Source organism: Manis pentadactyla, chromosome 10 (genome assembly GCF_030020395.1).
Source record: "Manis pentadactyla isolate mManPen7 chromosome 10, mManPen7.hap1, whole genome shotgun sequence".
NCBI lineage: Eukaryota > Metazoa > Chordata > Mammalia > Pholidota > Manidae > Manis > Manis pentadactyla.
The window spans coordinates 115,408,652-115,435,208 of NC_080028.1; the positions used below are offsets into that span (position 1 = coordinate 115,408,652).

At 36.9% G+C, this 26,557-nt stretch overlaps 1 protein-coding gene across 4 annotated transcripts in view; it reads left to right on the top strand.

Moving 5' to 3' along the window:
• TMTC2 (transmembrane O-mannosyltransferase targeting cadherins 2) overlaps positions 1–26,557 on the top strand; it is a 402,329-nt gene that overhangs the window by 341,522 nt on the left and 34,250 nt on the right. For all 4 annotated transcript variants that reach the window (XM_036890026.2, XM_036890024.2, XM_036890025.2 and 1 more), the window contains one exon: positions 10,676–10,739. In XM_036890026.2, coding sequence (XP_036745921.1) covers positions 10,676–10,731 — 56 coding nt within the window. In that variant the 3' untranslated portion in view covers positions 10,732–10,739. The remainder of the gene's footprint in view (positions 1–10,675; positions 10,740–26,557) is intronic.

The following is a 26,557-nucleotide window of genomic DNA, read 5'->3' on the forward strand; positions in this document are numbered from 1 at the left end:
ATGGGGTATGGGGAGGTGGTCTCGATAATAAGTGTGAATGTAATAACCACATTGTTTTTCTTGTCAAACCTTCTTAAGAGTGTATATCAATGATACGTTAATAAAAAAGAAAAAAAGAAAGTCAGTGCATTCTTAGTGATATTTTAGGTTAAAGGAGAATGTTTTTAAGAAACTTAATTCATATGGAGTTGTTTAAAAAGCATTATTTTTTTCTGTTTCCTTCTGTTTACCCTTTCTCCCACCCTCTTACTGAATTTCACTGCACTAAATCCCCTGAATGCTTCATTCTGTGACATCCACTCTGTATGCTCTGTTCTCAGCTTCTAGGCATAGGTTTGTGATTATGTAGATTACTCTTACAGGGAAGAAAAAAGAGGAATTGGTTCACATTTGGATGGTTTTAAAACTTTTGAGAAAAATAAAGGAACTTTTTTTCTTTTTTACTTTTTATTTTGAGATCACTATAGATTTGCATGCAATTGTAGGAAATAATACAGAGATCCCTGTACCATTTATCCAATGTTTCCCAACAGTAATATTTGGTCGAACTATAATACAGTATCAAAACCAGGATATGGAGATTGATAAAAATCCACTGGTTTTACTGGGTTTCCCCAGTTTTCCTTTTACCTGTGTGTTTGCATGTGTGTGTGTGTGTTCAGTTCAGTTCTGTGCTTTTATCCCATGTACAGGTTTGTGTGTCCACCACAGTTAAAATGCAGCCTGTCTCTTACAGCTTCCCTCTGGTTGTCCTTTCATAACCATATACTCTCACCTACCCCTGTCCCCAAGGAACCAATATTTAAAGCAAGTTTTGTAGCTTGCTTTGTATTTATAATTTGAGATTGTTGTTATGCCTGCATCTTTGTGGCTATTTGCTTCTTAATAACTTTTAAATAAAAAATTCAAACCTTTTGAAGGGGAAAGAGTGTCCTATAAGGTTTCAGTTGAATGCCCTCACTCCACATTAATGTTTTGCATTGCTAAAAAGGATACCAGAAAAGTAAATCAGAATTCCTTTGACTATTGGATATATTTGTAAAATAAACTGTAGCTAGTCTGCAAGAAACTTCAGTGCAAGGATACTTTTTAAATGGCATCTTAATTTGCATGAGAAGGTTAGGTGCTGTTTTAGGGAGAGGACTTTTTGTTCTTCATGAATAAAACACTATGGTTTTAGTCACAATAAACCATTTGCAAGGAAGAGAATGCACACATTTCTACAGGATAATTCATCTTACTCATAATAGGTACTTTCATCAACAAGGCATTTTGCTACATATTAAATCAGTATCTGAAATTCAAGGTCTACCAATGGAAATCCATTAGAAGAACATTACAAAAAAATGTCCTTGTTAAGTATATCACTTGTAACATTTCCTTAGTACCACTATACGGCTAGGAACTAGTGGAAAGTTTTTATTATACAGTGGTAATGTGAAAATCTTTAGGATCTGTTTTCCACAATCTTCTCTCTCGCTTTCTGCAGTTTGTATTCCTTTATAAGTTGCAGTCAGTCAGTGCCTTCCTAATATTGATTACATTTATGATCACAGCAGCCTGTCTATATCTTGCTCAAATTGGTGGCAGTCCCCATGAATGTTTACTTTTTTCTGCCTTTCAGCTTTATCAAATTCAACTATTTCTTGACTGTTTACTGGGCAAGCTGAACACCAACCTCTTTCCTTATTAATCAAGAACATTCAGGACTCCGTTTGCTGAAAATAATAAAAAAGGTCATTGGTTTTCCCCTGAATTGCAGCCTTATGAAAATGGTTAGCTATGAGGATTTTACTGATTTAATATTACATAAAACGTTTCCCCTGAGGATGCCAAATTATTGTAAATTGAGTTTGATATTAACTCCTCAAGAGCTCTGTTCTTCTGCAAAATATTTAGGAAACAACATTGGGAAGGTTTGGTAACTAACTGGGCCTCAGGGAAAGTCAGGACGTCTCCCTGGTGGTGTCTTAGTTAGATTAATGGTTGACTAATATCCCAAATCAACAATTTAGGAAACATTACAGTTCAGGATGTGGTTTGAGCATGCTCATTTAAACTTCCCTTTCCTTTGCTAATTACCAATGAAAAGACCCAAATAATCTACTAATGAGGAAAACACTGCTCATCCAAAAAGCAAAAAAAAAATCAATTCCTTGTAGATGAAACCTGATTGGAAGAGGTGAGGGCCTGGGGCCAGCCATGAGGGGGCAAATCTTTATGTTATTGGGACCTTTTAGAAGCTTGAAATTTGAGTTATTTCTAACAGACCCACTTTAACTATCAGTGATGGGTAAATCCCTTTCCTATAAAATAAGCACATAAAAAGTTTTGAAATATATGATTTCAATTTGGCATTTGAGATAACAAAAATTCAGATGTATCCAAGTAAAGTGCTCTCACCTAGGCAGTTAAATTTACTTTGAAAATCTGAGAGCTACTTAGAACATCTCTAATTCCCGTTCTCAAGTTGATTGACAAGAACTTCTTGGTGTGAAGTTACTGATGCTCTTTACCAAGTATGTTGGATATTGCACCTTCAAGAAACATAATAGAATTGTGCTTTCCTGCCTTCTCCAAGTTGAAGACCTTCATAGGTCTTATTTGGATTATTGAATGTGTGTGACTGTGATGTGTGTCACTTGTTAGCCAAAACTCTGTCAGTGCTTTTTCCTTTTTCTGACTTGGAGATTGTAGAAATAGATCCTGAAATGACCAAATGGAGACAAATGTCCCTTCTCACCTGCACTGGATAGATTGAATGAGAAAGAAACTTTGTTGTCTTAATTCACCGAGATTTGGGATGTGTTTATAACCACAGTGTGACTAAACCCATCCTGACACAGAATAAATCTGAAAATAAAATAGATAGCTGGAAAGAGGAACAATATAACATCAGGAAAGATTACTAAGAAATGAATAGGATCTCTGAATATTTATATTTATTTTATTTATGAATTTATAACTATAATGGGGGCATTGTATAATTGACAGACTGACAATTTAAATAGATGTTACAGGTATTTTCCTGGAACGTAATGGAAAATACTAAAGACATGAAAATGATGACTGAAAGGACAGAAGATTGGAGCACTGATAGAGAATATTATACACAACTCATATATAGTATTCTCATAGTATATATATGTGATATGTATGTAGTATGTGATACATAGTTTCATTTGTGTATTTATGAATATGTGTAGTTATATGCTGTATATATGTGTATCTAGTTATAGTATGTATACATAGAAATGGTTTTATTATATTTCTACATATAAGTGTTCATATAAATGGGAAATTTCTGAAGGAGATCATAGAGCAGATAAGCATTTATCAAAAAATAGAGAAAGTTTCCATGATAGGATGAAGTCCTCCAGTTATCATACTGAAAGCAAAATTAATGAAAATACATTTATTCCTGAACTTGTCTTCAGTATGGGTCACGTTGTTTATTCGCAGTCTGAAGAGTACCTGTGTGCCAGTTTAAGCTGAAACAAGATTTATTAAAGAGTATTCTATAGCCCAGGCATGAGAGCATTCCACACCAGCAGAAATAGTACTGAAGCACCGAGCTTTCCCTGGGGCTCAGCACCTTCTGCAGTCCAGAGCTCTGCCACCATCACCTACAAGGAACCGAACAGAGCAAGCACCAGAGCTGTTAGAAGATGGTCTTCCAGGCACAGCTGCCTGACCTTTATGCTCACCTCTGACCTGGATGCTCTTGAGGTTTCATCTGATTGGTGGAACCTGAGTCATGTGCCTGGAACCTTGGCTGGAAGAAAATCAGAAGATGAGGGAATTTCTGGCTTCTGCCTTGCTTGGGAAGGTGGCTAATTACCAAATATATTCATAGGGAGGGTGATCACAGATGTTGAGTGGCCTCACATAATGAACATTAACTATATGTGTTAACATTTTTAGTACTTCAAATAAAATGGAAAAGAAGCACTGGATGCTTCCAGATAACGGCATCAAAAAAAGAAGATTGGTTGTCATCAGAGGGAGCTATCAAAGGAATTTCGAATGCTAGACCCCAGAGTTATATCTGTGGAGCTGAGAGAAGAAAATATTGAATCAATTACTCTATTAGAAGCATTTTGTATGAATGGATTTATTCAGTGTTCTCCCAAAACTGGAAGCTTGAAAGAGCGTGAAGATATTTGATATCTGAGAGGAAGTCTAGAGGTACTAAAAACAAGCCTTATCTGATTCACAGTATTCAAGACTGTAGTGGAGGGCTTTTTTTTTTTTTTTGATTAAAGGGTAAGGGAGGAAAAAAGTAGCATTTATTGAAATATCTCCTGTCTGCTTAGATTTTGCACTTTTTATCTGTCATCCTTAGTTATCAATTGCATATATGTGAAGTAGATAATATTTCCATTTTACAGAAGAAGATAACTGAGGCTGGCTCAAAAAATGTTGATAATTATTTATATTTAGTGTATTCTGGCCAAGTGTCATACTGCTTTCACTGACACAGTATCTTTGTAACTAGATGACTACCTAGAAGCTGTAGTTCTTGAATTTATTGATGGAGAAAACATTTATAGAAAGTAACATGTTATTGAATGTGTAAATCCTACATACTCAGACCCTTCCAATATTATTAAATTATCTCTTTATGGTAAAAGTTAGAAAGTAGACTTACAGGGGAGAGAACTCCAAATTTGTGCACTCAAAGGAATATTAAGTTTTTAGAATGGTTTAGTGTCTGACAAAGGACACACTTCCCAGCTGAAATAAATGTGCACTTTACCTTCTTTCCAGGCTGAAGGGCCCAAATTGTGACTGTTGCCTAAGGTAGTAAGGAAAGCGGAACTATACTGCACTCACTGGTTACCACTGCTTCCCTCATTTCTAGATAGCAGAGTGAATGTATGAGAAAGAGTTGTTCATCTTTCGATTTCTACACTTCAATAACACAATCTTATTTAATTAAATATATTGAAAAATACAGAATTTAGGTATACTAATTTCTTTATAATTCTACTGGAAGCAACATGAGATTGAAATTCTTAAGTGAGAAAGGAACAAAATCAGATTATTTTCTCAAAGAAGCTTGGGAATGTACACACACACACACACACACACACACACACTTAAAATCAGATTATTTTCTCAAAGAAGCTTGGGAGTGCGCACACACACACACACACACACACACGATGATGGTGAGATATCTATCTATCCAAGGCCCACTAAGCCATATACTTTCCTATTTAAAATCAGATTATTTTCTCAAAGAAGCTTGGGAGTGCACACACACACACACACACACACACACTTGATGATGGTGAGATATCTATCTATCTATCCAAGGCCCACTAAGCCTATACTTTCCTATTTAACATTTCCAAAGTGACCAAAGACCACTCGAAAAGTCATTGGATGTTTTCAATTATAAGTTGTACTTTACTGCCAATTTTTGGTCAAGAGGGGCTTATTTCAATTAGGTCATAATGGGCTGTAAGGTCTTTAAAGCAAAGGGGAGTGGCAGATGAAGTTGAAGGTAGGTGTCTTCCAGCTCAGTGCCTGTGCAGCATTCGAGTGCATGTGAGTCACCTGGGGACCTTGTTACAATGCATGTTCTGATGTGTACGTTCAGGTGGTGCCTGGGGTTTTACACTTCTAACAAGTTCCAGGTGAGGCTTATGGTGTTGGCTGTCGGGCCACCCCTGCCAGCAAGTTCTATCTTGCCTCCCTTCTTTTCACCTCTTGTAGCGCCTTCCCACCCAAGAGTTACACCCTGAATGTGAGTGAGAATTTACTAGATATGAATTTTATAATTGACATTGCCAATGGAAACAGTCTTTTCCTCTGTTGCTGCTGCATTTCTGCTTTAACTCTCCATCCTTCGTGTTTAGAATGGAGACAGCGCTATAGGTCATGAAGTCATTTTTAATGTCTTTACAGAGAATTTTCATTTAAGATGGCTTGATGGTCATAAATACTTTTATTTTAGGAGTTTCATTACAAGGATTTTTTTTACTCCATTGTTTTCACATATGTGTGACTCTGGTTTTGCTATTTCAAGATTTCCACATACTTTTATGTCCTTGTTTATTTCAGTTCTACTTCTGTTCTGACTGTATAACTTATCAACTAGGATTAAAATTTAGGGCTGCTCTGAGTAATTGGCATGAACTCAGGAAAGCTCAGCTACTGTTTTATTCTCCATTCATATTACAGGAACAAACATCTCTTTAGTAAAAATAAAAAAGCATAAAGCTTGCAAGTTACCTTTGAAAATAATCACCAAGACTTTAATAAGGTACTATATTTTGTATAAGTCAAATAGTGGCTGTTATCCATATTAATTTTAATTCAAAACTGACAATTCAAACTATTAATGATTATAGTTAAAGAGAGTCTTCTAAATGCTAGTAGAGTTTTCATTTTTTATATTTTCAAGGAAGTTTTTTAAATTTAGCAACTTTAATTTTATAGTGCTCACAGAATACATAAAAATGTAGGTAATTGTAATTCTTTTAATCGAATTCTCCTCAAACATTTCGCAGGGTATATTAAGTTGTTATTTTATAACATAATTGATCCCCAAATTTCTTTTATTCTTCTTTTCTTATAAGAATATTGGGCCATAAACCTGGGTCCCAAAGACACTTTTGTGTCATAAAATAACCGCAGAGAGAGGAATTAGATATATGAAATATATTCCTAAATTTTTTAATATATGTAAGTTTCATAGTCCCATGTGCAGAAATGGAGTTCTGTGGTAATAAAGTAATAAAGTTTTCTTGTAGCTTTTGTCACTTTGTTTTACTCTCAGCCTGCCTCCTGACTGATGGCAGAAAAATTGAACGTTAAGACATACGAAATATAATTAGTCCAATCCAGTGATTTTTTTTGGAATTCAAGGTTTACTTCGTCATCTAGTTTATGAATACCATCTAGGTTTTTTCAACTTTCTCACCTTTCCTGGATCTTAGGAGGCCACACACAGTATGAAAAGGGGAAGACCCTACCCCTACAGTGGGCAGGAGATGGTAATGAGAAAGAATGCCTCATCTGAGTATTTAATTGATAAGTCTATTGTTGCCATAGTGATTCGATCTTCATTCTCTAGACACAGGGCATCACTTCATGTTGCCTCTTAGGTGACACGTTAGGTGGGACCCAGAGTAGCTTCATTCCTGGCTTTGTAGTATATTGTGGCCAAAACATAAGGTTGTCTACATCTGGCCTGTGAGATCTCTTGGCAAAAGCCACCCGCTTTTCCCCTTTACTCACCTTCTGAGTCTTCCACTTGGACATATGGGAAGTGAATGGTCCCCTCCAAAGCTAGTTGTGACCACCCCCTCCCCAAATGGGAGACTGTGGAGGTAAGAAAGTGAGTGTCCGGCACTGCTCTTTCTTCTCCTTATTCCCTAATTCTATGCCTTTCCCTTCAGTTCCTGTCCTTCCCCACTGTGGGTTCATGGGGTCAAACACAGGAGTGCATTTCCCTGTGTTTGTCCTTAAAACTGTCTCCTCTGCTTTTGGTCTGGTGAAGTTCATGTCCTTCAGCTTGGGAGATGGAGGTGAGCTGGAAGCAAAACCTGTAACTCCAAATGTCCTTCATATTCTCTCCCTTTCAATGATCACCTCTTATACTTCTTCTAAACATAATAATCAAAAAGCGTGTTTTCATCCTTCCTTAGTATTTGATATTGGAATTGTTGCGGCCACAGAACAACATACCGCATGTCATTCTGCTACGTCGTGATGTGTGCAAAGACACCAGCATGATCCTGTGGTTCAGATACTGGATTGTAGGATCCTTGCCTCCCAGCTCAACCACTTACGAGCTCCATAACTGGAGAAGTTACTAACTTCTCTAAGCCTCATTTAAAATCATGTTTCATATGCAGTTAATAGAAATGTGTACTTCATGGTGGTGGTGTAACTGGAATAGGAATATCAATTCCTGATTTTTCACAGTGGTATGTGGGAGATTTAGAAATTTTCTGTGGAGAAAGAAAATAGTGGAGAAGGAAAGGATATGGGTATTCAGGGAAAGCATTTTATCGGCTTCTTCAAATAGGCAGATCCTAATAGTCCTGGGAACTGAAGTCCTTCTGTCAGTCTCTAACAATCCAGTGGTTGATGCTCTTGTCAGTATTTAGTAGAGTCCCCTAAGCAGTTGGCAGGATATTGCTAATTTCCTCAGTTTTCAAATATTGATTAATGATTCAGTCATCTTTGCAGTTAAGGTTCATTAAGCACCCCCAAATGCTTCTCGCAAAAGGGAGTATGAAGCACAGCATACACCACAAAGTAGGCATTGGGCAGTTCTCATGAGTTTTCTCTCTTGTCTAGAAAATGAAACAAGGATATAAATTAACATGCAATGGATAGAACTGATATTCTCTCTTTTTCCATGTGTTGTCATAAATGCTTGCTGATTAGTAGTCAATAAAAACCATTTAATATTAGAAGCAAAGCCCTAGAGTGAAAAGTAATTTTCACAGTTATATGACAAATCTAATAAATTATTATTTTTTCTACTTCATTAGAATATCATCAATTCTACATCTAGCTTAAGAACCTAAATCTTCTAAACTAGATATTTTGTTTGGGGATTAAACCACTGAAAACAATGAAAACTTGAACTAATAACCATTTTGGGCAAGAAAACCTTTTCTCCATTGCATTGATCATTATTTTAAGGGCATTTTGTCTTATGAATTCCTCATTTTCTCTTTTAATCCCTCCCTACTTCATGAAGTTGAATGTCCATAAAGGTGAATATTGGTGGTTACTGTACTTTCCATGTTAGACATCTGTTGGTTGATTTTTGCTTCAAAGTAACTTAACACTTCATAGTATAAAGTTACTCTAATTTCCTACCTCCATGCTTTTTATTTTTCTCTAGAGAAAACCCTTCCAGGGCATGGCCTAATGAATTCTGGTTCAGATTTCCAAATGAATTTGAACCAAAGTGATTCCATAATTTGGTGGAAGGAACCTTCATTAAATACCCTAGCAAGGGAATTTTTACTGTTTCATACCAGACTAAAGTACTTTTCTTGACATTGAAATTGAACTTCAACATTTATGAGAGTATAAGTTGGAACAGCACATTGTAACTGTCATGAGTCCAGTAGAGACTTAGGTCAAGGGTTTTTATTTTCTCTATAACCCCATTAAAAATAAGTGTTTCTAATTATTTTTTTCTTTAAAAATTAGAAAAATATGTCCTGTACTCTGGAGAGATATTATCTTCAGTTATTTCTATAATTTATATAGTTGCAGGGGGTATGTCTTTACAATTTTTATTTGGCTTGACCCAAGTGCGAATTCAGTTTTATAGGTGTGGTTCGTTAGCCTTCTCTTTTAAAACATGAATATGGGTTCCTAATTGAGAAAGTTAAATTTTGTTTCTCTGCTCTATTCTTGACCTGTCTTCCATTTTTTTTATCTCAAAGACTTCTTAACATCACAGTTTTAAGAGAACACTACTCCATTTTAACTTCAGAATCCCAATCCACTTACCACTGTTGCTCATACTATAGTTGTTCTGTAAGCATCATTTGAAGTTGAATCTGATATTTTTCTATAGTATTTCTTCTGTACCCCTAAAATGTGGTTGTCAGAGTATAGCTCAACTTGCAAGAGTATGTTGCTCTTGTTGTCTACCATCGTTGAAGGTTTTCTGTAGAGGTATGGCATGATCAAAAAACATCCTGCGTTTTGGTGGCTCACTGGCTGGGCTTGCTAACCAGTTCACAGAACCTAGGGGTTTCCTGTCAATTTCAGAATAGACAATGTACAAACTCATCTATAAAATTCAGCCTGTGTCTTGTTTGTATATGTCAGCTGTGCCGTTCAAGGGACTCAATGGTAATCCAGAGAAACTGAGTCTTAGCTGTCTGAGGGCGATGGGAACTGCAGAATTCACTGTGGGCTGGAAGACAAGCTTGAATCAGCAGGAAACAAGGTAGCCCCAGAGATCAAGAAGTAACAAATCCAACAGCAACTTTTTACAGGAAGAGTCTGGCCAGGACATAGCTCCACTGCGTCCACCATTGTCAGTGAATTCTAGCCATCCCTTCAACTTCCTGTCACTCAGAAATAAAGTCCCAAACAGTAACGCCCAGTTAGTTGAGGCAATGTCGTCAGCCTACCCCCAGTGGCCAGAGAGCAAGAAGAGGGAGAAGCTGGTTTTCTTTGTTTTTCTGTAGGCTGCACACAATGGAAGGTTTACCTCCTAAATCAGAAAGAAAATGGATTTCTAGATAGTTGTAGATTTAAAAAAGAAAAATATTCACTTATTTACTGCATAAAACAAAATCGACTAATTTTTAATTCTGACTATTTTTAAGATTATGATTTTTCTGGGACATGTTGAAGCTAGAGAATATGAACCCTATAGCATATTATCTGAGTTAGCTTGGAAAAGGAAAATAATATTTCTAATTTCTAATACATAAATTTGAAATAATATCTGCTGAATAAGATTATATTGTGATACTATTTATAATACACCCTAATGATGAGTACATTGTGTGCATTCAATTTTTAATGGATTTTTTTCTGCTTAGTCAACTTATTGTATGACTGGTATAATTAATGTCTTTTTTAATTAATATTATTTTGCTGCATAATGGTTCTGTTTACCTATATGCAATTTTAAAATCAATGATATAGTTGATTTGTTTTTTTTCCTCAACAGACAGGCTAGCCTCAACGAAGCAGCCGAAAAATATTATGATCTGGCAGCCAGGCTGAGGCCTAATGTAAGTACTTGTCTAATGAGAAACATTTCTCAAAGAAATACATTTGCAACATGTGTAGTTTTAGCCATAGTAGCCTGGGTTTTTTCTTCTGATCGCTTGTTCCGAGTACCCAGTAAATGACTAATTCAGCAGTCGCATCTGCCAGGCTCAAGCTTCTCTCTTTATGCAGAGGTACAAATTGCTGTTTTCTATCCTGCATAAAGCACCATAAATTTTCATCATTTGAATACAGGTTTTAGCTTTATTAAGTACTTTACATATGGTTGATTTCTAAAATTAGTTCTTTAAAAGTGTTTTAGTGTTAAATACCTAAGGACTTTGTAATATTATAGGCATGTTTCGATTCTTAAATATAGTCAAACCTCAATCTGTGTGTCTCTTCCCTATTCCACAATTCTCCTTTCTAATAACTGTGCTCTCAAACTTTATCAGGTATGTTTTTATTACAGTTTTTCCCTGGGTAGTCACACTTCCACAAAGTAAGATGCATATACGTGAGATCATTACTACTGAAATAGAATAACCATTCGTGAGACAATGAGAACTGGTTTTGTACCGGTCCTCCGTGCACTGTTTTATTCCCCACACATCACTGAATGCCGGCGCCTGGCTTTTATGCTCATACACACGCTGCTCTGCATCGCTCCCCAGCACTGAAATGCTCTACTCTGCTCTCTAGGTCAAGACCATCTATTGAGAAATGTAATTTTGAAACAGTAATGAAAGTGCACGTGTGATGTGACTACCAATAGTGGGATCAGTCTCATTTCTTTACAGCAACTCATCCATTGGGCAAACATCTACAGAGTGCTGTCTTTGTGACAGGGTACAAAGATTTCAGACCCTAAAAGACCACACAAGGTAGCAGAGAAGACTGAACATAATCAACTAATTGAAATACAGTGTGGTGATTCTTATGCAGCGGTATAGACAATCCTGGGGGAACACAAAAAAGGGGGATTAGTCCTCCCTGAAAGCAACCCACACACGAAGTAGCTTTTTTTAGGCAATTCAACCACATGTAACCTTAGCCCCAAATGTAAATGTCCTCAGTTTCATTTATTATGAGGTACAAAATAATTGGTGAGCTGTTTGCAACAGAAGAAAATAATTGAATAGTTATAATGGGAAGAACAATAACAGCTAAAATTTATTGAACACTTATGACATATCAAACCTTGTGCTGAATACTTCATGGAAATCCCCTCATTCATGTCTCACAATGACCCACCAATACTGTGTGACACCCCCCCACTCTGCTGAAGCTCAGAGAAATTAGTAACTCACCCAGTATCACAGCTAATAAGTAGAATCACGTGACCCAGGCCCGTGTGTGTGTGTGTGTGTGTGTGTGTGTGTGTGTGTGTGTGTGTGTGTGTAAGAGAACGCTTGTTGGGAAAAATGGAGTTATGTCTTAGAAAAGAAATGCAAGCCAGAGGTCTAGGAAACCAAAATAATAGTGGTCCTCTCATTTATTCAGCAAGTATTTACTGAGTACCTATTAAGTGCCGGGCACTGGATGCACAAAAAGGGAACAAAACTGATGAGAGTTCCTGCCTTTTAGGAGCTTAATAATCTAGTCTGAAGAGATGGAGCAGAAGCAAATAATGTATCAGACAATGATAAGTGCTTTGGATAAAAATGGAGCAGGAAAAGGGAGTTAGGAGGTTCAGAGGAAGATAAATAGAAGGCAGAGCTTTGTAAATGCCCAAGTTGGGGCAACTTGGAATAGCATTTCTAAGAATATGCTGAAATAAAGGCCATAAACTGATTATAATAATTTCATTGAAGATAAGAGTCTGGGTTTTTTTGTTTTCCCTTTTTTTGTTGTTGTTGCTCTTTACAGTCATATAATGCTCTTAGTATGCATAATAAACAATGATAAGTTCAGCCTTTACTCACTGAGTATCAGTCACTTGAGTGACACTTATTTTTGTTAAGTGGTTGATCAGATGATCTTCGGCACTTATAATGGATTCATGAGAAAAGAGCTATCTGAGCTCTCTGACCCGACTTTAAAAATGAAAAAGACACTGAGGCACCACAAGATTGAAGCCAGATTTATGAGATTGTTTATTTTAAATGACCGGCCAAATCATAAAATCAATATTTAATCTCCAACTCAAAGCCATTTTTTTCTAAAACCCCCAAAAGTTTCTTCATAAACATGCTACAGACTGCTTTTGAAAAGTTTATTTATTCAAATGGTACTTCCCTTATCTAGTAACAATAAATTAACTATTTTATGGACTTAGATAAAATACAAAGTGCATACTTAGCAGTAAGCAGAAGATTTAACAATAAGTAGAAATTGTGGATCAAAAGATGTGGTCTTTCCCTAATCTGTTTTATGAGTTTGGTTTGGTTTTCTGGATGTGATCTAGGTAAGTAAAATGCTGTCACCAAAGCAAAACGGATAAAATACAAACACTGGCAGTAACAAAAGTTTCTGTTCTGAAATGAAGAGACCTATTTTAATCTGTAGCCCATGTAATGATTTACTAACAGTTAGCATATGATCTAAATCAAAGAATCCATCTAACATTTATCTTGCTCATAGCTGTTTGTTCCCTTTGTCATAAAAACATGCTGTTATTTCTATGCTTTAACTCAATACATTTTAGTTGGCAGCATATATGAGAACATAGTAAACAGACCTCACTTACCACTCCCTGTTTAAGAAGTTTTACTGCATTTTCTTTTTCTTGTCTACGTGGTCATCTAATCTTACTCTTATTTTTCATAAAGCATTTATTCTATTGTTTCAAGTCCAGCTACAACAATCCATAGTGGTATGTGGGGCACTCTGAGTGTTTTAACAATGCTCAGGTCAGATGACTATACAAAGTAAAATATGTGGCTGCAACCCTTGTGTGCCACCACTTACTATTGTCAGGTGAGAGATTGTCAGTTATCTATGGGATGTGTTTCTCTCTTATAAAATACCTACTACATTTTTTCAGAATATCCCATAATGAGTCTCTTAATTTTTCTATTCTTCAAAAGCCATTTTTTCAGTCCAATTTACTTTAAAATTGTTAATTGCCTTTTTGGATTATTTTATATACAAGAATTCCAGTGTTCAAATGCAAAAATAATGAAATCTAAATTAGCGGGCATATATAATTTTAAGTTTTAGATTTGTATATTCTCTCTTCATCAGAGCATTCAGTACATTGCCATTTACTGAAGTGCACAAATATATTTATTATAAAAAATGACACCATTAAAAATTGTAATCCTATTTGATTTTTTAGGTCAGGGGAATTCCTCTAAAACTAATAAAACATTACAGCACATTTCCAAATGGGACAACTCTTTACCAAAATTACCATTTTACGTTTTTCCACTTTTTTTTTCATTTTTGTAAATAAGACTGATCTTTCTGTGAAGGTTACTTTAAAAAAACTACACTCTTCTCTGTCATCTCTCCCATTAGTGTGCATCAAAAAATGCTGACTCTTGAAGACTAGAAAGAATATAGAAATGAAACTGTTCCGTTCCTCCTGTGGACATTAAGCCAAATTCTACATTAACTTACAGACTTTTTTTTTTAATGTGAGGAGTGAGGAATTTTGCATACTACAAAGTCACCTACTTGTACTTGGCTTTTAGGAAATTACTAGAGTTTGAAAGGAATGATTTATAATGATTGAGTCTATGTATTTTGTATTTTTCTGGATGCAATTGTCTTTAGGTTGAATTTGCTCAATTTTTTCTTACTCATGTTCCAGCTTATGTAAGACTCTGTGCCAAATGTGGTAGGATTTCAAAGTTATGAAAAATTAACCCTGACCTTGAGCAATGTGCTATCAAGTGTGGAGAAGGAAAGGAAGAGAGAACAAAGGGACGCAGGTCCTCACACCTCAGGGCAGCAAGTGATGCTGTCTAATCAGTGCTGTGTGCACCTTCAGCCGGACTGATGCCAGCGGGTACTGAGAGTTGGCAAGCTGAAAAGTCTTGTAATAGTGGAATATTTATAGGTGAAAATTTTAGCAGGAGGAAGAGAGAAGAGAGAATTCTGGCAGGTAGAAGCATATGCAGAAACAAGGGCATGCGGCTCAGAAAGCATGAACGATGCCCAAGAAATAGGAAGCAGGTGTGGTTTATATCACCAGGGGCAGGGGCTCAAGAGGAAGAGTAAGGGAAGGTAGAACTAGAAACTCAGATTAAATCAGATGAAAGGCTTTGGAAACCGTGCTAACAATGAGGAGTTTGTATTTCAGAATTGTGGTAAGCATGATGATATAATCAAAGTGGTCATTTAAGATGGTCATTTATATTAGAAGTACATCTTGCATTTGGGAAAGTAGAGATGAGAGATGCAGCCTTGGGTAAAACAAAAGGTCACTGCAACAGTGTAGGCAGAAGGTGTAATAGATCCTAAAATACAAAACACGGTAAAATGGAAAAGACATGCATGCCGAGGAAATAAATAGATTATTTGGTAGGATGTGAGCAGGAAAATTGGCTCAGTGAGTGTTCCAAAACTTTGAATTTAAGTAACTTGGGACAGGAAGAAATATTCTGCCTTAGAAATAGGGCAGTCAGAGGGGTGTGTTGATTTCATTAAGAAAGTGTTAAGTTTGGTCCACATAGATTCTGATGATACAGCATATTGTAATTCTCTATAGGACACCCCCATCAACTGGGTGTAGGAGAAAAGGCCATAGGCAGGGACAGAAATGTGGGAGTCAATTGCAGGGGATAATACCAAAGGAGTGGATAAGATCACCCTGGGAGAGATGAACAAAGAGAGAGAAGAGAGAGAATCCCAAGCCCCTGGGCATCTTTTCATTTGGAATATAGGATAAGGAAGATATGAGACAATGGCAGGACAGAGAAATCTTAGGGAGCAGTTTCCACGGCTGCTCAAAGGTAAAGAAAAACGAGGACGGGGAAAGCCCATTGACTTCTGACAGTAAAACAACACTGTCGACCTTCAGGAGTGCCATGTCCTGTAAGTGACGTGAGCAGAAATTGTGAAGGTGTTAAGGAAATGGAGAATTGGGGGCAGAGTGCATAAAATTATTTTGTAAATATGTTTGGAGGTAAACAGAAGAGAAAGGGCAATACTAAAATATTAAGTGTGTGTGTCATTAAGTGTCAAATACAAGTGTTAAGGGATGTGTGTGGGGGGGTTTAAATATGAGACTAAAAATGTGTGCTAGTAGAAGGGAGAGCAAGGAAAAAGCAAAGATCTTGAAGGATCATTTCTCCCCAGAAACCACAGAAGAAAAATAGACTATGAAGATAGAAGAGGAATAAAACAAAATTAGAAATGGAGGGGATGTAAGCTTAGGTAGTAAATTACTTCTATTGTAGTTATTTGGTTATCCACTGATCCTGTGGAAAGAAGGACAAAATTTGAGGTTAAAGACTTGTGGAAAGCTAGGTATGCTGAGGTACCAGTAGGTAATCTTTTATATAGGCCTATAGTATCTATATGTGATGAATAAATGCCAATAAATATATATTCTGTGAGTCATGGCATTAAGCCATTTGGTCATTTTGTGATGATTTTAAAGGAAGATCTGAAATCACTGATAGATTGCTTCTAGTTTTGATTCAACTCTCTAACCTTTATGCTAGATGTCGCATTCACCCTTTATAAATCTAGTATGTATAGCATTTTGTAAAGATTCTTCCGTGTGCATTTGTTATATATGAATTCAAGAGGAATGTGTTGCAAGGATCAGACTGTCCAAGAGAAAGGTATGTATGTGCATCATAGTTTTCTTAGGCACTTAAAACATAAATGATCTCAGAGCATTATCAAAGTGTAATCAAAGCCAATGTTACCCATTTGGGCTCTAGCAATGATGATATGTCAAAAGATAAAAATGAGAAATATGGAATTCAAAGAAATGAGTTCACTATAAGAGTGCAACTGTATTACGAGATAGTCTACATACTCTGCATTACTTTCTATTTGGATTACCCTTTTAATGGTCAATATGATGGTGAGGTAGGGGTGGAGGAGGATGGCTATGCAGTAGAAATAACCAGCTAAGGCTGGGATCTGCTGGGACAGGTTAAGTATCAATTATTTGGACTCTTCTGATGAAAGAGATAGAAAATATTCCAAGTTACAGTTATTTTTTGATGGGAAAGATATTCTTCAACCCTAATTAGAGCAAGAGAACATGAAATCAAGTTAAACAGGACAGATTCAGCTTTGACCATATAAGGGATTTTTTGGGGGGGGGGAAATTACGGAGTTGTTTTTCTGGGGAGAAAAAATGACAGGGTTAATAATAATTTGTCTGGGAAGCAGTTAAACCACATTTCTGCTTGTAAATGGAAGAAGAAACATGCTTCTTCCAAAACTTTCCACAGGCTTCTGTGATGTGGGAAAATTACATACCATGTGTCTCTTAACTTTCAAGCATTAATAGTGTATGGATCCCAGAATCATGAGACTTGACTTTATGAATAAAATGTGTTTTAATATTGCACCTATATTCCCCACTTTTATTAGTTATTTCAGTTTCAAATACATCTATATATTTTGCAGTTAGAAAATGGAGTTAATTGAATAACCCAGAATAAATAGGTTTTAATCTAGAGAGAAATTGCCCTCAGTTTTACCCCATGTTTTACCTGGTTTTATTAAATGGGCCTAGAGACTGTTTTATTCACACAGACCCAAATCAAGCCAGCAAACCCTTATTCTGCTTCAGTTCATAAACAGGCTTCGTCACATTGATATCATGTATATTTATTCACACATCAGTAGAAATCAAATATCTAATTCTTTTTGTCTAATTTCAACAAGCTAGATGCTCACTTCCCGGCGAGCTTCAGTTATGCCAGGATCAGTTTTAGTCTCATCACCCACATATCTGTCTATAAACTCCTTTCCACTGTAGAACTTCTTTTGAAATTATTTACATTTTGCAGCACGTTTCCCCTAACAAGTCAGCAAGTCCCATTTTTGGTGCATTTACTTCTATGCTCACATTGTAGGTGGCTTTATATTATACTTCTGTTTTGAAAATGTTAGGTAAACCAGAAAAAAATGAGTTTCTGAAGTGGTTTCTCATTGTATTCTGTTTATTGTTTGGGATAAGTTTTTGTGCTTATAAGACAAAGATGATTAGTACAACCCACTTGTTTATTAACTGGTGGTGTGGGCTAGTTGTCACCTCTACTGGGATCAGATACTTGGCCAGAGCTACTGAATTTACAGTTTTTCCATCCTTTGAGTGTTGTTATCACAATCCACATGCAATCATTTTTAAACATCATTTTTTTAAATGTGTGTATACACTGTGTGTGTGTGTGTGTGTGTGTGTGTGTTAGATCCACACCCAGAAGAGGATGCGGGGGGAGTGAGGCAGGGGCAGGAACATAAGCGACTCGTGGCTATAAAGGAAACTGGCTTGAGTACTTTAGATTGGGTAACATAAAAGCCTTTGGGAAATTCTACTTCGTTATGTTCTCTGATTCCAAGCATGTTTATTTTTACTGCCGTTTCTTTCTTGGGGTATCTTTTACATGAATTTATTGCTATAATTGCTTGAATTATGGGACCATACACTAAAATTACATTTAGCCCCTTCTCCTCCAGAGAAACTGAATTCCTGTTTTGTTTTGTTTTGTTTGTATAACTCAGTTAATCTAACAACACCAGCCCACCTGGGAGTGTGAGCTAAGATTGACTAGTTGACGGAAGGATGTAAGGATGTGCCCTTTCCCAGTCACCACGTTCTTCACAATCCCCTTTGGTTATTTCCATAGATGGTCTCCCCCATTTCCATTGTCCTTTTAAACATTTAAGTTTCTGATCCTTGATTGATCTTATTGGGCCATGTTTATTTTAAATACACACAAACATTAACAAAAAGCTGTTTTTGTGTATGAATCTTTATCCCCTCCATCTTCTAATTTCCTGTATCATTCCACCCCATTTTTTCTGTTTCCATACTTTTCCTCCACACCTGAGTCCTTGCTACTTATCAGAACTCTCACTTCCATGTACAGATAAAATTGTCTTACATTTTGCCTTAAAGACAGGTAAAAGGCAGATCCTGAAAAATTAATAGATTGGTAGAGTAATTTCTCTTGAAATCCCTATGTCTCTGTTAAAGAAAAATTATTATGACACTTGTACATATGGTCAGGAAGACATTATTCAGGATGATTGTGGTTAGTGTCAAGACTTGTAATAGGAGAGAGAGAACGGGTCCCACCTTAAATACAGCAATGACACTAGGGGTTTATAGCCAACTAGCATGGGAGCTGAGGAATTTGATCAGGTATCAAGGGTGGTCAGATAGAAAGGGCAGGGAGACTCTCATTAAATTGATTTAGCAGAATTCTTGCTATAGCTGTCCGGCAGGATGAAGGATGAGGCCTCATCAAAAGGAAGGCACAGAGAGTCTGTCTCCTTAGGAGAGTTTACATCCTGGAAGACATTATTGTCCCAAACTGGGTTTTGTAATGTTTAACTTCTTGTCACTGGAAAATGTCAGAATCAAGAGTTTATCTTTATCACTTGAGAAGAATTTGATTCATATACTGCTGTAACATAATCTTTGCTGACAAGCCCTGGAAATGAAATGAAAAGAGTGGCATCTTTAAGAGATGTGTGCAGTAAATGGAGGTAAATGTGGATGCTGCGAAGTTTTTCAGTCTTTGTCTTATAAACAGTTACATCCTTGGACATCAAGTGCCAACAAATGGCTACTGTGGTATTTAGAATTTTATAAGTTATGGTAACTCCGGGGGGTGATGGTGGGAAATGTGTTCCCAGCCCGGGGCAAATAAACCACAAACCACTGAAACTGAAATCAGTCGAAGGAAAAACTACATGGGGAGAAGGCCTTTTATTGCTTACAAGAATCCTGGCTCCGTCTGTCTACCCCTGCTCGCCTGTTTCTCTGCCGTCCTAGCTGAGAAGACCTCAAAACCTCTCTGTCCTGCATGCGCTGGCCTCCTCCCCCTGCCCCCTGTAAGCAGCCACTGATATGGAGATGGACTACTTTTCTCCACCCCCTGCAAACAACCACTGATAGGAAGATGGATTACGGCCAGGCAGGAGATGCTGGAAATATTGCAGATTTAACCACAGTTATCCTGAACTTGCATTATGGTTACTTCAAAAAGCTATAGAAAAGTCAGTTTCTTAAGAATAGAACATTTATATTTGACTAACTCATATTATTTCCCCTTGGTTTTCATCTTCATTTTTTGTTGTCACTTTTTTAAGTGATATTTATTGAAATAACTCCCATAAATGCAGCTTTACGACATGTGCACATTTCCTTTTTCAAGAGTAAAAGACAGGTTAAAGAGGGCAAATGTGACATTAGAGATCTTGTGACAAAAAGTTTGAAATCAGATGGCCAACAGGCGCATGAAAAGATGCTCCACATTGCTAATTACCAAGATAATTAAACTTAAAACCACAATGAGATATCACCTTATACTAGTGAGGATGGCCAAGATAGAAGACTATGAACAACAAATGCTGGTGAGGATGCAGAGAATGGGGAGCCCTCCTACACTGCTGGTAGGAATATAAGCTAGTTCAACCATTATGGAAAGCAGTACGAAGGTTCCTCAAAAACTAAAAATAGAAATACGATTTGACCTGGGAATTCCACTCCTAGGAATTTACCAAAAGAATACACCTCAGATTCAAAAGGACATATGCACCCCTATGTTTATCACAGCACTATTTACAATAGCCAAGATATGGATGCAACCTAAGTGTCCATCAGTAGATGAATGGATAAAGAAGATACAATGGAATACTATTCAGCCATAAGAAAGAAACAAATCCTACCATTTGCAACAACATGGATGGAGCTGGAGGACATTATGGTCAGTGAAATAAGCCAGGCGGAGAAAGACAAATGCCAAATGATTTCCCTCATTTGTGGACTTTAACAACAAAGCAAAACTGAAGGAACCAAACAGCAGCAGACTCACAGACTCCAAGAGGGGTCTAGTGGTTACCAAAGGGGAGGAGTAGGTGGGGAGGGAGGGAGAAGGGGATTGTGGGATATCATGATTGGTGCACATGGTGTGTGTGGGGTCACGGGGCAGACAGTATAGCTCAGTGAAGACAAATAGGGACTCTGTGGCATCTTACTGCACTGATGGACAGTGACTGCAGTGGGGTATGGGGGCACTCGGTAATAAGGGTTAATGTAATAACCACATTGTTTTTCTTGTGAAACCTTCATAAGAGTGTATATCAATGATACATTAATAATAATAATAATAGTAATAAAGTTTGAAATGGTTATTTAATCACTAAATTGGTTTGATTTGAAAAGTAACTTTCTCAGTTTAGGCAGGCTAAATTTTTAATTTTGAAAAAATTTGTTAGGATGATATACCAAATAATATACATATAAGCTTCTTCTAACAATCATAACTAAATAAAACTACTTAAAGTATATGTGGAAATAATCAGCTGGGTTTTTGAAAATCTGGAATGGCAGATCTCAAGTTCTGGAATAGTTAAGTGTTAAACCTTGAACATTTCTATTACTTTTATCCATTATTTTGTTTTTCTTACTGCTCAATCTAAGTTACTCTGTGTTTGATCACAGAAGAGAAAGCTGAATCTTCCCCTGCAAACTATACTCACATTACAGTTTATTTCTTGATTCTAATTGTAATTTTTCCTGGCTATTTGTATTAAGAATTCTAATAAAACCCACAAAAACAAACATTAAAAATCCATTCTCTCTCTCTCTTATATATATTAAAATATGCATATATATTTTATAATATATATATACTTATATAAATATAAATAAAAATATTTTACATATATATAAAATCCTTAATATATATTAATGTAGTTTCCTGTCAAAACTTATTCATTTAAATATATTGTTCATTTTCCACTATAATTCCAGAAACCAGTGGTCATCTTCCCTTCATCTAACGAAATTCAACTATCTTTTTCCAGAGAGTAATCATAGGTTTTATCTGTTTCAGCTAGCTGTGTTTTACTTGCAACCCAAGTACACTATCAAACTATCAGCAAATCAGAACTACAAATAATCCATAATAATGCATTGACACTTATTCATCTAGGATTAAATGCATTATTAAAATGATGCCAAAAAAATGAAAAATTATTTGAAGGAGTATTAATATGAAATAGTAAAAGACCAGTGGATTTTTATAATGCACTTCTGTAGATCACTCTACTTAAACCCAAAATGCATGACATCTATCTTAATTTATCACTTTTCTTAGGGAGAAAGATTTTCCTAGTTAGGATTTGTAACTTCTCACCTATATTTAGTTAATTTTCTGTATTTTAATATCTCATTTTTAATATAGTTTGAATCACCAATTTTAAACAAGAACTGCTTCTTGATTTGAGTGCCTTGGGTTTTATTTGTGATCATAATTGAATTCTTGGTAGGTAAGCTTATGCAAGAAGCAGGGAAGAATTATTTGAAGGAGTATTAATATGAAATAGTAAAAGACCAGTGGATTTTTATAATGCACTTCTGTAGATCACTCTACTTAAATCCAAAATACATGACATCTTCATGTCTTAAGGATGGAATTATTTTGCTACCCAAGAAGGATTATGTGCTTTAATTAGTCTAAGAAATCCTCACTTGGAAACTCGGGCAGATGCTGTTTTTCCTTTGTTGAGTAATATGGCATTATCAGTTTATCTTCTCGTGTGCTGGCTGACACAGTATAACTCCCAAACATTTCCTACTTCTAGGAGCTTTTACAGAGAACAGATGATGGATTATACCCTAAGCAGTATAGTGCCATCTCATTGCTTTAAACCCATTATTTATATTTGTATAAACTGCATCTGAATGTATGAAAGTTAGGAACCTTTTCCACATGTATCTAATAATGTAAAAAAAAAACAAAACATTCACCTAAATGGGAATAATAATAATACTAAGAGGGTTAAAAATTGATAAACAACTATTACAGGTCCATCTTCCTGGGTGTATGTCTACTATGAATTACCAAAAAAAAACTTTGATAGCTTGTAGAAAAATAAACATGATAATGTTGGGTACCAGAAAGCTGTCCTTTTTTAATATTAGGAAATGTCAGCCTAACAACATCTATGCTAGTTACATATTAAAAGTTAAGTTCTACCACATTTTTATAGATGGGAAAACTGAGGCAGGATGCCTGGTCCAGGGTCTCACAGCTTGTGGTAAAGCGAGGATGCAAATCCAGGCAGTCTGCTTTCAGAACTTGTGCTCCTAACTCCCTGCTTATTGCATAAGCTTACCTACCAAGAATTCAATTATGATCAAAAATAAAACCCAAGGCACTCAAATCAAGAAGCAGTTCTTGTTTAAAATTGGTGATTCAGATTGTCTAGAATACTTGTATATTAATCATTTCATGGACAAGTGCTATTTAACAAAATTGACAGATTCTTGAGGTTAATTCAGACCCTTGAGCATATGTTCATATCTGCCCCATGCACATGGTCCTTAATATTAATTTATCTGACCTTAGTACTTACATATATATATATATATATATATATATATAATCTGAAGTTTCTGGGTATGGTAAAAATATTTATGTATGAGGAACGATAGTGTGGAGATACTAAACATTTCAATTCTTTTTAAAACCTGGCATGAATTTTCAACTCTGCTTTAATGGAAATTTTTTATCCCCCCAGATACGGGTGTGCTATCACACATAGGCCATGCCAGAACATGTTAGATTGTATGTACAACCAAAATGGCAGATGGGTGATAACTTTACCCTCAGTAAGTCAGGGCCCCCCAGGGAAGGCAGGAATCTGACAGTGTGGTACACACCACCACCAAAGTTTGACAATCAAAGGACAATTCATTATTGTATATGTTGAAGGCCTATTTTGGACGGAGTGTTTTGACAACTTAACAGTGCATAATGCTAGGTGAGCCTTGATATACTGTAGTCAGTGCCATCACATACCAAGTTTTTATTTTAATATGTTTTTAGGAATGGCTATAGTTTAGCCTGCACATGTTGCATTTCAGAAGTATAAATCTTAATATCATGAATATATATATTTGTGTATATTAATAAAAGTTAGTAAGTATTAGGCATAAACTGTATTCTAATGATATGGCAGCAGTTAAAAAAAAAAGGTGTCTACTTCCAGTATGGTATGTCGGTTTTTGTCTTCCTGAATGTATGGAGGTAAGTACCACATAGGATTTGTCTATCACTAAGTGTCACCATAAATAGAATTCCTCAGTGACTTCCCTGGTTTCGGAAGAACAGTCTATGCAGTGAACTCCCAGGGCAACCATGTCATATTCACATGCCTGTCAGGCTCTGGAATCAAAGGGCTTGGGTGCTAAACCAGGCCTCACCTGCCCCTGGCTCTGGGATCTTGGATATGTTGTTCACATCCCTAAGCTTTGTTTGCTGACTCTGTAAATGGAGCTAATAACAATCACTACCTCAGAGGTTTGTTGCAGGAATTTAACAATACATTTAAAGCACTTAGACTGCGGCCTGGTCCATTGGAAGTGCTAAATTATTTACAGTACAGAAATTTGTCTATATACCTAAGCTTAACATAGAATAACTTTAAATAAAGAAGTCGGTTCCATTTGCCAGGCTACATAGACGGTGAGCACATGGGCGCTTCCCATCTCAGGCTCCAGTGTGCTGTGCCCTCAGGACTTTATCCTCAATGTTTCCTCCAGCTGCCCTGCTTTTCCTCCAAATGCCTGCTCAGATAGCACTTTTATCAGTAAGACATCCCTTCCCGCTCCATAGGAAGCACCCCTGCACTCCTAACCTGCCCTTTCTCTTTTATCCTGCTCTACCTTTATCCTCAGTGCTTACCACCATCTACAGTCTACATAAAAATTTATTCGTGTATTTATATTACCTGTTTTCAAGCTCTAGAGTGAGCTCTGTGATGGCAGGGGGCTTTGTTCTCCGTGCTTCGCTTTCCCCAGTACATGGCATGGCGCACAGTAGGTGCACAGTCAGTGTTGTGAAGGAACTCACGTGAAGCTTCTGGCCTCTCCGTCCATGCCGGCTTCCTGACATTTCGTATTGTGGACATCTTACGGCACCAAGTGTGGTGCTAGTGTTTAAAGCAAGTTGTGTCCATCCTCTCTGCCCCAATAAAACCTGGCCTCTAGATGCAAGCCAGCCACAGCATGAGCTGCTCAGCACAAAACCCAGTGATGTTTTACAATGTTGCAAATAAAACCAAAACACAAAAGGACTGACTGCCAAGAACCCATTGGGAGGCTGTACTGTAATTTACTTCAAGAGTGAGTTGAGTGATTTCTAAGAGATTTTGAAGGATAATGTTGGTTTTTAACTCTGGCTGATTATAGAACCTTGAAACCTCCTCTTCCCACCCTGATGTGCATTCCCCCCGAGGCGTTTGGTTCTCTGGGTCTCTCTGCTTGAGTATCAGGAGACAGTGATCACGGGGAGCTGGGAGCTTTATCTAATTGTAAATGAATTCATACTCATGAAACTCAGAATCCCTCTGAGAGGTGGGTCCCTTGGAAAGTGCCCATACATTCAGATTCTGAAACTCAGCCCATGGTAGAAATGATGACAAATGTAATAGAATAAACAGATACAAAACATAGGGATGGCTGCTCTAGAGCTGTGTATTCCAAATAAAATACATTTATTATTAACTAGAAAAGCAGGAATAGCCCTTAAACTTCTTTCTTGACCTGACAGTATACATGCTTTACTGGCCTCATATTACTCTGGAAAACACAAACTAAATAATGAAGTAGAAGCTAATTTTATAAATCCATTCAGATTCTATTGAAAACTTGCCAATGGTTTTCAAGGGCATATCTCCCTCTCAACAGGTAATTTACCCCATATAAGATTTCCTTTAAAACAAAAACAGTGACAGAAATGTTCCAATGGTGAAAAATGATAAGGGTATGTGAAAAAATGTAGAATATGTATAATGAGCCAAAAAGCTTTCCTCCCCATTAGTCACTTTTATGAGAGAAAAAAAAAATGACTCGATCTTGTCATTTATTTCCCTGTGCTATTGGGTGTGGATGACCTATTTTGATATTTGGAGCCAGACGGGAGGAAAAACACCAGTGAGGGAGGGGATGACGGAAACGGCTGACGGGACACGGCTACTGAGAGGGAAAGTGCGCCAGAGACCAGCAGTGACAAGCCACAGCCCCATGAACCAGAGGTTTCATGTCAACCATAAGATGAGAGGAAAGCTCTGGTCCCTATGAGACAGCCTGCACTTCACAAAACCTGACTGTGGTCAAGAAACAATTTTAAAGTAAAAATAGAAAATTGGCTAAACTAGTGTGCATGCTTTCCAGGAAGAGTATCTTTTTCCAGACTTTTCCTGCCTTCCCTGTGGCTGGCCTGGTGGTGAGCCCGTTGGGTTGAGGAAGCCAGATCAAGTGGACTGACTACACCTCCTGTCGGGGGCTTGGTAGTGCTATTTTGTTTTAAATAGGGTCACTGAATCCACACTACCACTGGAGAGGAGCACCCACTTTACATTTGCTATTAGTTCTTCCATGAGTTCTGCTGATTGAAGAAAACTGCAATACAGAGGGGCAGGCGGAGGGAAGAAATGGGAGAATGTGCTTTACATATTTTTAAACTGTGCCTTTGAGAAAAATGTCTTAACAGCATCAGTGTTTGGCCTCCCTTTTCTCACAGATAAGGTTTAACAAGCATTGTCATTTATCTACCTTCCCTTTTTCTCATAGCCTTTTTATTTGCCCCAAAGAAGGAAAGCATAGTTTTCCACTGTGGTCACAGACCCCTCCATCATGCTACAGTTTTACATCCTAGACCTCTGCTAAGGACATCATTTGTTG